The following is a 12,273-nucleotide window of genomic DNA, read 5'->3' on the forward strand; positions in this document are numbered from 1 at the left end:
AATAACGATCATTTGTAGTATATAGAGAAACATTCTTTGATGGCAGTACAAATAAATACATGTATTGAAATACCCTCCAGTGACTTTTCCATTAATTTTTTTGAGATAATCCCTTCTTAATTAAGACTGTCTTCTATGTTTTCTTGCTTTTATACATGTATAAATAATATATGGAATCAAATTCATGTTGAAAACACAATCTTGTCAACAATCATTTAGTATCTTTATTTGGTGAACAATGCCTTTTTGATTTAAGGGGCTCTTAACTTCAACATATAAACCAAAGGCAAAATAATCATAATGATTACAGCATGCAATCTGTACAACCAGAAGAAAATAAGTTTTTAAACTGTTTTAGAAATATTGACAGAAAGTAACTTTACAACTTTTATTCAAATCTCAAACAGTGACCCTGAGGTAATACATATATTTTGGTAAAGATCCAATATTCTTTGGCAAATGACCATCATTTCGTTCTAAAAAAATAGTAACATTTTGACTAAGGCATATGATATTAAGGCTCCACTTTTTGTGTTATACTGAAATTGTATTATCTTGATTATGGTTATTCTTTGACTGAATAAAGTGTCCAAAACATATGCCCGGGTTTTGACGTGTTGTTCTACTTTCTTTTCATATTTACTTTCTGAATTAAAAAGTAGAATTTTAAAACCATGTAACACTTGCAGAGAAGCCGGCATAGATGAATTTTTGCAGTGTTGTTTCTTGGTCTTTCTTTCAGAGAATATATGTAGTAATGTAAAGCATCATTTGGTCTATTCTCTTGTTCCATACATTGCCCCAAAATATTAAGAGTTGTTTCTCTATGTGTAAGGTTTTTGTCTGTAAATGTGGTTCTTATAAGATTGATTGAGTGCTTGTTGTTTTTCTTGTTGTCTTTGTAGATGACTATATATCTTGTATTGTAGGAAGTACAGAAAAGGTAGGGAATCAACTACAGCCCATTCCATCCATAGGTCATTAGGGCCTCTGTGTATCATGTCATCTTGTGTAGATCTGAACAGTTCATATTGTAGTTCACGAGGAACGCAGTTGATCTCCAGCCGTATGAAATGGACGCAAAATGCTACAAAATGTTTGATACAGTCTTCATTGTGTTCATTACATACCCTTGCAATGTCTCCAGATACTGTTTCTGGTATCCCTAACGCGCAGCTACAGATAGGTATAACAGAATGAGAGTGATATTCTTGTTCCGTTTGTCTCAGAATCTCTTCAGCTTTCTCCATCTCTCCTATACTACAGAATACTGAGGCCAGTTTCAGCCTGCCAGATGAAACATCTGAGTTTACACCATATGATAGCAAATTAAATGCTTCAGGTGATATTTCATTATTTTTGCCAATACTGGATGATGCTAGGGCAGATCCATATGTGGTGTAGATAAAAGGTGCCAGAAACTTGACTTCAGTGTGTTTAGTATTATGCCTCTCACCAGTATTAATGTAGGTCATTAGGACTACAGATTGCATCATATTTTCAATGTTTGTATTGTGTAATCTTATTAAAAAATTATAGAGATTTCTGCTTATTGCGAATGCAAAGTTAACGTATAATGTAGCAGTAAGTTCAAGAGAAGAAATTTCAAGCGAAGTAAGAGAACTGTACACTTTCTCTTGTCCCATGTTCAGTTTAATTTTAAGTCTATATCCTAGATCATCAGTATCAATCCGAAGCAAAAAGTGTCTATCATTCTGAATAAATTCACTTACATTTCCTAAAAGTTCATTTTTTGTCTCAAAACGAAATTGTCCTGCCATCAAGTTGTTTTCAGATATTATGAAATGGGAACAATGTTCATTCTGTACACATCTATGTAATTCCTGTAAGCAGAATATCAAACATGTCAATAAATTGTTATCTACCCATATACTTGGTTCTGTATTTTCTATACAATGAAATAAAACTGTTTTAATCATAAAACTTGATATGTTTATTACCCCCTTAGGATTTAGGAATGATTTAAGAATCATTTTCAGTACAACATAGCACCTTATTTGTGTTATATTGAAATTGGACATAAGATATCTCTCTGCCAGGGATGTCGATATTCTCCATTCCAGTTCAGGATAAACACTGATCTTACTTCCAACTGGAACAACAAAACACTTTTTTCTGGATGCGAATCTTCTCATCTCATTTGTTGGCCATCCTCCTGTACCTTGTCTCTCTAACCAAGCTGATGCGGGTTGAGGCCAAGATTTACAGGGATAAGCAAGCACAGTATCTACATCACGAGCATTGTGCTGTCCTAGTTTAGAAATAGCTGGTCCATGCTGCTTCATACCAAAAAGCATAAAGGAATTTTTTATTGTGTTTTTACATAATATTTTTCTTCTTTCAGATCTTTGGTGATTATTAGGAATTTCAGTGGCAGGCAAAGGTTCATCAGATCGAAACAAGTGTAGGAAACAATATCCAGGGGTTGTGTTCTCATCCTGTACCATGAGGTAGTTTTTCTTGTTCAGTTCCCACTCTGACAAGTCTTGTATAACATTAACATTATTGTCAAAAGTTACATAATCTATATCTGACTCAAGTCCCATAGTGGTTGTTCCTTCAATTTGACTCCCTAAAATGTAAGAAGTCACATTTTCACCAGTTGACATCCATGCAATAGTGTCCATAGTCTCTTCCATCTCCATTATTTTTCTCCTTTTCATCACAATTCGTTCATTGACACCAAGGTCATTTAAAACTTCGGATAACATCAGTGATAGCTGTTCCCTGTAGTGAGGTGCTGGAAACATTCTGTAATCTAACAAAAAGGAAATTTTTTAAAAGACAGCCAACAAGTTTCTTTGTTACACATTCCTTTTTGTTACTCATTTGTCACTTTTTGTTTAAGAACAGAGCAGAACATTAGTGCCAAACTTAACATGGTATTTCAGTTAAATTAGTTGTTGTAGATATTGATTATTAATAAATGTAGTATTGAATACAGCTAAATATTTGATAAGCACTGATTCCGACATATTTGTGTGATGTCTATGATATTATGATATACCGTATGTATGTTTTTACTTTGGAAATCATTTACAAAAGTATGTAGAATGTCACCAGTGTACACTTCACCCTGAATGACAGATCCAGTACGAAACATAAACGATAAAAAAGTCATATTTATTTACATAGGCGATTCCGAATCTAAGAACCGTTTAATTGTTTTATTAAAATATGTTACATTTTTACCTACAAAAATTTCGCATTTTATCAAATGAAAAGAAAAGTAAAATGGCGGTCCTTTAGTGCAAGCAAATGTAAGTTTGAGTCTCTTTTTGTGTTTATTTTTAGCTATACTTTTCTTTTTAAAGAAAACAAAATGAGTTATTGTTATTATCATGTTGATTTCCCGTACTATACCCCTAGCGGTTCATCGGATGGTGCCGTTGACGTCCACAAACATTAACATAGATCATAACTATTTTAATTCTAGATGTACTATCTTCATACTAGGCCAGACAAGACCTTCACGTACAGTACATCAGACTAAACTTGTGTTTCAATTATAACTGACCTCGACCTTCAAATATGTTGGAATTGGTGAGAATGATTGTGTTGATGATTCTAACTCAACTCACTCATGTCAAAAAGTCACAGAGACCAAATATAGAAAAAACGTCTTATTTTGAGGTTCTGTTATTTTGATATATTTCAGCGTAAAATATCCTGTAAATTTGTCAGTTAAGTTGTTAAAATAATTTCTACCTCAAGTTTAAGCACGGGTCATCTGGGGTCAAAACAAGATGAAAAAGCCCATATTTGGAATTGCAGATTTGCTCTGCAGATATTAAGTTATGATATCTTTCTAAGATTAAGTGCAATAAATATGACGTCTTGCTACTCGGCAAAGCTTAACCGATATAAACTACAACAAGCCTGTATTGTCTGAAATATTGGTCTTTCTAAGATCTGTATTTAATCTATAGTAAAGTAAACAATATTAATTGTTCCTTTTAAAGCTTTAATAAAAAGGTTAGCGATATAAGGGCCCTAACTAGCCATCCTCTCTTTTGGTTTTGATTTTAAAATAATAAAAGATAATTTGAATACATTGATTATAATACGTTCCTATATCATATATTCATATTAATATATTATACATAAGCGTGAATATTCATATTTATATATTATACATAAGTGTGAAACTTTATGAGAAAATAGTTAACTTACTTTTAATGTTTGATTCTAAATGATGTGATGAAAATAATATGTTTTCTTTCTGTGAGCAGTTTTGCTATTTTCAGTGATTTACTTCCTCTTTTGGTTTTGAATGGAAGGGAAATAACTTACTTCCTCTTCCTGGTATAAAAGTTAATTGAATAATGTCCCTTGACACTTATGTATTACCCTTTTATTATGAATTTTATGAATATGAAACATTCCATTCTGCAGTTTAAAATTACAAAATGATTAAAACAGTTGTTTTTTACTAACTTGGTTTAATATATTATAGAAACACATGACATTTTTACAAAAATTAAACATGCATTGTGTATTACTTCATATTGTGTTTTGTTCAAATTGTTCTCTAGTTAACTTGACTATTTGAAGAATAGATTCAAATATATCCTTAACCTTTAAAAGAAATTTTTTAATAAAACTGTCTGTCAATGTTTTTGCATTTGGTAATAAGAAAAAAGTGTGGCCCTGCTTGTATTGACTCTTGTTTTAGGAATAAAAACTTTTTAGGGGGATATTTAGTATCACATTCACTGACAGTTTTAGTTTTATTTTATTGATATTTAAATTAAATTAATTCATTATAGTTTGGAAGAAGCCTTTAAATCAAGATTTTATTTCTTATATTTGATTATTTTCAGGGGCAGTTGTTGGAAGATATTAGATTTAAAACTAAAACTGATGGATATGCAAGTCATTCATTCATTTATTAATACGTCTCTAAACCTGATGGGTATTTAAGTCATTCAGTCATTTATTTATACTTAACTTTATCTGAGGGATTTGTAAGTCATTTTTCATTTATTCATACTTCTTTATCTACTTTTTATTTTCTCCAAGAAAAGTACCCCCTTATGTTTTACATATGGTACAGACACATGTTTTTCATATGAATAACATTATTATGTTTTTCATATGGTAGGAAACAGTGTTTCATTTATGTTTTTCATTACAATTGTTAAATAAAGTGTATCCTGCTTGAGCTTAATGATCAAATGCTCAATATTTAAGTCAAATTATATATATGTATTTAATTATGCTTATAAAACAATTTTAAAGATCCTGTAAAACAAATCTTTTATGGTTTAATATCATAAATATGATGCTCAAATTAAGATTTATCAATTCTGTAAGTTCCAAAAAACATTATTAATAAAAGATATTACCGAATTTTACATTTCATGTAAATAAAGGGAGGTAATAAAAAGTTTTTTTTCTATAAGTCAAATTTTTCAATATGAAAACAATGCATACATATAAATTGTACACATGTTTGCAGTACATATTTAACAAATTCTTCAATGTTTGAAAATTGTTTTATAAGCATAATTACAACATATATATACTTTCACTTAAATGTTTCAACATACAGGATCTTTAAACACTAGGTATAAGTTAGATTTTATTGAGTGAACATCTAGGGGACAGTTCGTTAACCAAGAATCTTTTAAGAATTTATGTACAATCATGTAGAATCTAATTTAGACTGTTCAAAGTGTAAATTTTGCAGAATATATGATCATAATTTTTCATATGAAAAACACATGAAAGTTCATATATATTTAACATATGAAAACTTATTCATATGAAAAACATGTGATAACCATGAGTTTAACATATGTTTGTTGACACATGTTTTTCATATGGTCCTGTTTACATATGTTCATCTTACATATGAAAAAACACATGTTCTTAAACACATGTTTTTCAAAACACTTGGAACACATATGTTCTACATATGGAAAACATATGGGGTACCAAACATACAGCAAACACGTGGTGCATATTTACCTGTGTTAATACCCTGCATAATTTTTCAGTTATTGCCCATTGTTATTTTTCAAACTTAATTTTTGTCCAGAGAATAACACAAAAAGTCTTTGAGATAGCAACATGAAACTTCATACATTGATATATCTCACTCAGGAGGTGTGCAATTACACAATTTGAGTCCATTACATTACACAATGTTAGTGCATTACACAATTTGCAACAATCTTCAGTCACAATGTAAGTATTGATTATCATCAGAGAAAATTAAAGTGTTATATTACAAGTATTGTTCTAAATTCTTGCAGGTGAAAATACATCCATCATCTGTGAACTTTCAAGTGAGATTTTACGAGAGTCCATATTTGGTGTATCATGAGAAAGTAAAAACTACAAGGGTGAGAAATAAACTTAATTTAGAAACATTGAAATAAGATTGAACATTGCTGCAAAGGCTTAATGTAATATTACAATATATATATTTTCTAAAAATTGTGGAAAATCAATACCTTTTTTTTGTTCCAATATTTATTTGTATTCACATTTGCGTATAAAAATTCATATTCACCATCATGTATTGTGATGTTTATTCATATTAGCTTCCCCCTTGTATTCTTTACAGCTTTGAAATATCATTTCAATTACTTTTGTACTTAGGAATAGATTAACATTGAGGGAAATTTAATTTCTTGTAATAAATTGCATTTCAGATATATATCAGGGACAGTACTATGGTATCAGTGTACCCCCTGTTATTGTTTGGTGGTGGAGAGATAGGGGTGGACCTATCACGAGGGAACTTTATACTTTCTGTGGATGATGGCTGGACCAAGTTTATGGCTCAATCTCATCAGGTAAGCTGTTATAATTGTTGAATGTTGAATGTCTCATGTTTATGGCACACTCTCATCAGGTAAGCTGTTATAATGGTTGAATGTCTCAAGTTTATGGCACAATCTTTAAAACAGTCTAGTTAGCTAATATGTATTATTATTTTGTAAATAACAAAATAGACTCTTAAGTGATACTGAGGTGATACGTTTATGACCCTGGCATGTAGATATTGAACTGTTTGTCTGTCAGTCTGTCTAGGTTAGGATAGGTACTTTTTCATATGATTCTGTCAACAAACATTTTGGATTTTACTAGAGACTGGCAGATCTTAAAGTCACAAGTTCTGACTTTTAATTTGTCAAAGGGAAATTGAGGTGTTGTGTAACAGAGGACTAGTACACAATGATAAAGTCATTTTATATAAGAAGAGACCAATGATTATGTATTTAAATATACCTTTCACAACATTTCCTCATATATTTTCAGATAGCTGAGTTAGTGAGAGAGTTAAGACTGGAACTGGATCATTTGTTAGAAGATAGAATTAAGACGCCACATATGGACCTGTGTACCTGTCCCAGGGGCAGTAAAATTATAGACACTATAGTTAAACTTATTACTACTCAATAGGTGCTAAATAAAATAAATATATAATGGTGTAAAGTCTTCCAGGAGTTTGTTTTGATATTCAAAAGAATTGTATACTGCTTAAAGCATTGTGCCTCAAGATTCCTATCAATTTCTAGGAAAAGATAGTATTTGTTCTTAGCGGAAGAATTATTGTGAAGCCTGATAATTAGGGGGATTTAGGTCAGTATAAGGCACAAACTACTGTGAAAGTAGATATTAAGCTAATATATGACAAGGTCAAAATAATAAAAAAAAATTACTATTTGACGAGGTCAAATATTCGTGATTTTCTACTCTCTGCTTGTAATACTTATGTGTTTAGCAACATTTTGGGGTTTTGTGTGAAAATGTTGCAAAATAAGTGAAACCTATTCCTTTTCAAAATTCTGATTTTTACCATATACATGTGTACAGGGAAAATAATAAAGATATGCCACAACAAAACACCAGCAAAAGATGGTTCAGGTAATTTGCCAATGAGAAATGTTTTTGAAACTTTAACAGGACACCCTAAATACACAATTTTGACCAAACTAAACAGAAACAAACTGAAGTTTTCCCTTTTCAAGATGCAGATAAATGGTCCCAGTCTGGTTTGAAAGTAAGTCAAATAATCTTTAAAAATGGGTCCAAGACAAAAAAGGCCAGGTTGCATATGTATAGAAAATATCATGAGGCTGTGATGTTACTTAAATTTTCTACCACTGATTATTGTTGTTGAAAATTAACTCGGTAAACCGGAAGTGGATGAGCATCAAACCTGAAATCAAATCCCAAGGTATAGGACCATGTGATAATGATGTATACCAAATATCAAAAGGCTGTGATAAGTAGTTGCTGAGACAACTGTTACGAAAATTTCCTACCATTGACCATTAATGTCAAAATTTTAACTAAGTCGGAAAATAGGAAGTGGATGAGCGACAGACCTGAAATCAAATCCCACGGTATTGGACCATGTGTTAATGCTGTATTCCAAATATCAAGAGGCTGTGATAAGTAGTTGCTGAGAAAACTGTTACGAAAGTTTTTTCCCCGCTTGCCCGCCAGCAGCTCGCCCACGGCCCAACATTCACCATACTATAACCCGGGGTTTTCACCTGTGCAACCCGGCCAAAAATGAAATCTACTGAAATTATCTTCTCAGAAAAAGGCTTGCCCTGAGCTTTGACAGTTTGTTTTATTAGCTCACCTGTCACAATGTGACATGGTGAGCTTTTGTGACCCCTTTTCATCCGGCGCCCGTCTGAAAACTTTTACTTTAAACAACATCTCCTCATCAACCACTAAGCCAATTTCATCCAATCTTCACAGGAATGATCCTTTGGTGGTCATCTTTAAAAAAATGTTTAAAGCAGAACTCTGCTTTGCCATAGGAACCAAAAAAAACCACTTAAACTATCTTTTAAAAATCAAGAGGTACAGCTTAGATATTTGGCATAAATCATCTTCTTGTGAGTGTCTACCAAGTTTGTTGAAATAAAAGCCCTATGGCTAAAATTGGCCCCGCCCATGCGGGTCATTGATTTTCCTTATATGTCTATTGTGAAAACTTAAAAAATCTTCTTATAAAAAACCCAAAGAGCTAGAGCATATATATTTTGCATGAAACATCTTTTAGTGTATGACTACAAAATCTGTTTAAATAAAAGATCTTGGGTCAAAATTGACCCTGCCATGGGGGATCATTGATTTTCCTAATATGTCTATTGTAATTCCAAAATTATCTTTAAAAAAAAGAGCTACAGCTTAGATATTAAGCATGAAACATGTTTTAGTAAGTGTCTACCAAGCTTGTTCAAATAAAATCCCTGAGATTTTTTAAAATGTTTTTACAAAAGACATATTATTTTGTAAAAACTTAAAAACAATCTTCTTTTTAAAAACCCAAAGAGCTAGTGCTTAGATATTAAGCATGAAACATCTTTTAGTGGGTGTCTACCAAGTTTGTTCAAATTAAAGCCCCGGGGTCAAAATAGTCTCTGTCCCAGGGGGCATTGATTTTCCTTATATGTATCTAGTAAAAACAAAAAAAAATCTACTTACACAAAACCCAAAGAGCTAGAGATAAGATATTAAGCATGAAACATCTTCTAATGGGTGTCTTCCAAGTTTGTTCAAATAAAAGCTCTGGGGTCATAATTGGCTCTACCCCTGGGGTCATTCATTTTCCTGAAATGTCAATTGTAAAAACTTAAAAATCTTCTTTTAAAAGCCAAAGAACTAGTGCTTAGATATTAAGCATGAAACACTTTCTAGTCAGTGACTAGCAAGTATTTTAAAATAAAAGCCCTAAAAATTTAAAATTAGTCCCGCCATGGGGCAGGGGGGGGGTCATTGATTTTCCTAATATGTATATAGTAAAAAAATCTTTTTTTAAAAAAAAGGGCTAGGGCTTAGATATATAGCACGAAACATCTTCTAATAGATGTTCACCAAGTTTGTTTAATTAAAAGCCATGGGTTTAAAATTGGCCCCGCCCAGGGGGTCATTGATTATTCTTATATGTACAAATCTTTTGGAACTGTTGATTTCCATTAGCAATAACAACCAGTAATGCTTTTACACATGCACTTTTTCAGATACAAATATAAATTTTGTGATATCAGTTTAACATTTAGATTTCATATCTGCTATTGTTTATAGTTTTCAATACTATTTGTTCCTTGTCATTGAGAGCTTTTGTGATCGCTTTTCGTCCGGCGTCTGTCTGTCCGTCGTCCATCCGGCGTCCGTAATTTTTTACTTTAAATGACATCTCCTCATAAACCACTAAGCCAATTTCATCCAAACTTCACAGGAATGTTCCTTTGGTGGTCACCTTTGAAAATTTTTCAAAGAATTTAATTTCATGCAGACTCTGGTTGCCATGGCAACCAAAAGAAAAAATAATAAATATCTTCTTCTAAAAAACCCAAAGAGCTAGAGCTTAGATGTTTGGCATGAAACATCTTCTAGTGAGTGTCTACCAAGTTTGTTCAAATAAAAGCCCTGGGGTCAAAATTGGCCCCGCCCCGGGGGTCATTGATTTTCCCTATATGCATATAGTAAAAACTTAAAAAATCTTCTTCTAAAGAACCCAAAGAGCTAGAGATAAGATATTTAGCATGAAACATGTTCTAATGGGTGTCTACCAAGTATGTTCAAATAAAAGCCCTGGGATCGATTGGCCCCGCCCCAGGGGGTCATTGATTTTCCCTATAGGCATATAGTAAACACTTTAAAAATCTTCTTTTAAAGAACCCAAAGAGCTAGAGCTAATATATTTAGCATGAAACATGTTCTAATGGATGTCTACCAAGTTTTTTCAAATAAGAGCCCTGGGGTCAAAATTGGCCCCGCCCCGGGGTCATTGATTTTCCTTATATGTGTATAGCAAAAACTTAAAAAATCTTTTTTGAAAAAAAAAACAAATAGCTAGAGTTTAGATACTAAGCATGAAACATCTTCTAGTGAGTGTGTACCAAGTTTGTTCAAATAAACAGACATGAATGACTGCCCCATGCATGTTTTTAAGATAAACCTTACTTATGAGTGTCTGCAATGTTATAGTAACCTATGGAATGAAATTCATGTATAAAAAAGTCTTTCATCTTGCATTTTTGTGGGTTTTTTGTTTCCTTTTAGCTCACCTGTCAAGGAAGCTCTGTGATCACTTTTGTCTGGCATCCGTCCATCCAGCATCCGTCCCTAATATTTTATTTTAAATGACATCCCTTCAACCTTCAACCTACAACCACTAAGCCAATTTCATTCAAACTTCACATGAATGTTTTTTTTGGTGGTCACCTTTGGAATTGTTCAAAGAATTAAATTCCATGCACTCTGATTGCCATGGAAACAAAAAGAAAGAAACAAACTTTAAAAGTCTTCTTTTAGAAAATCCTTAGAGCTAGAGCTGAGATATTGAGCACGAAACATCTTCTAGTGAGTGTCTACCAAGTTGTTCAAATAAAAGCCCTGGGGTCAAAATTGGCCGCATCCCAGGGGTTTTCCTATTATGTATATAGTAAAAACTTAAAACATCTTCAAAGAGTTAGAGATAAGATAATAACATGAAACATCTTCTAATGGGGGTCTACCAAGTTTGTTCAAATAAAAGCCCTAGGTTCAAAATTGGTCTCACCCCACCAGGTCATTTATTTCCCTATATTTATATAGTAAAGAGCAAACAAAAAATCATCATTTAAAAAAACTCAAAGAACTGCTGCTTATATATCTAACAATCTAACATGTTCTTATTGGTGTCTACTTAGATTGTTCAAATTAAAGCCATGGGGTCAAAAGTTGCCCTGCCCGGTAGGTCATTGATTATCCTTATACATGTTTATAAATTGTAAAAACTTTTTAAAAAATCTCTTTAAAAACCAAAAGAACTAGAGCATTAAAGCTGCACGCCTCCAGATGAGCGAAAATATTTCAATAAAATCAAACCTGAGAAATATATGTACTAAGATTTTAGGAAAAGTGTAAAGATTCAAAGTTCTAGTAATAATTTACATGTTATGTGCGATTAATGACCGATTTTTCAGTATTAATATCTATATTTCTACTGCGTTACTAATGCAGTAAGGGATATTTTGCATATTTTGTCCTCTGTTTAGTAATTTACGTGGGTTGTAAGTGCCATTGATACCGTGTTAATTGCTTCCTTTTGGTTATTTCACTGAATAATACTTTTAAACACATTTTCAAAATTTTCATGAAAATTAGCATGAATCTGGAGGCGTGCCGCTTTAAGCATGAAAAAATCTTAAATGTGTCCACCAAGTGTGTTCAAATAAAAGCCCTGAGGTCAAAATTGGCCCCGCAAAAGGGGGTTATTGATTTTCCTTA

At 32.2% G+C, this 12,273-nt stretch overlaps 1 protein-coding gene and 1 long non-coding RNA gene across 2 annotated transcripts; one reads left to right on the forward strand and one right to left on the reverse strand.

Moving 5' to 3' along the window:
• Positions 1-250: 250 nt before the first annotated feature.
• Positions 251-6,272, reverse strand: LOC132755206 (uncharacterized). The gene is made up of 2 exons (XM_060746017.1): positions 4,195-6,272; positions 251-2,772 (listed from the first exon to the last, which is right to left on the reverse strand). The coding sequence occupies exon 2, from the start codon at positions 2,769-2,771 to the stop codon at positions 825-827; it is 1,947 nt and encodes a 648-aa protein (XP_060602000.1). The 5' UTR covers position 2,772; positions 4,195-6,272; the 3' UTR covers positions 251-824.
• LOC132755207 (uncharacterized) lies at positions 2,364-7,763 on the forward strand. The gene is made up of 4 exons (XR_009629177.1): positions 2,364-2,471; positions 6,282-6,371; positions 6,684-6,827; positions 7,294-7,763. It is a non-coding gene; the product is annotated as an uncharacterized LOC132755207 (long non-coding RNA).
• Positions 7,764-12,273: the final 4,510 nt, after the last annotated feature.

This window comes from Ruditapes philippinarum, unplaced genomic scaffold (genome assembly GCF_026571515.1).
Source record: "Ruditapes philippinarum isolate M1 unplaced genomic scaffold, ASM2657151v2 ctg5921_1_1_1_1, whole genome shotgun sequence".
In the NCBI taxonomy this organism is placed as follows: Eukaryota; Metazoa; Mollusca; class Bivalvia; order Venerida; family Veneridae; genus Ruditapes; species Ruditapes philippinarum.

Bases quoted from the DNA above. Each gene is read 5' to 3' on its own strand.
- LOC132755206 (XM_060746017.1), bottom strand. From the start codon at position 2,771: ATGTTTCCAGCACCTCACTACAGGGAACAGCTATCACTGATGTTATCC.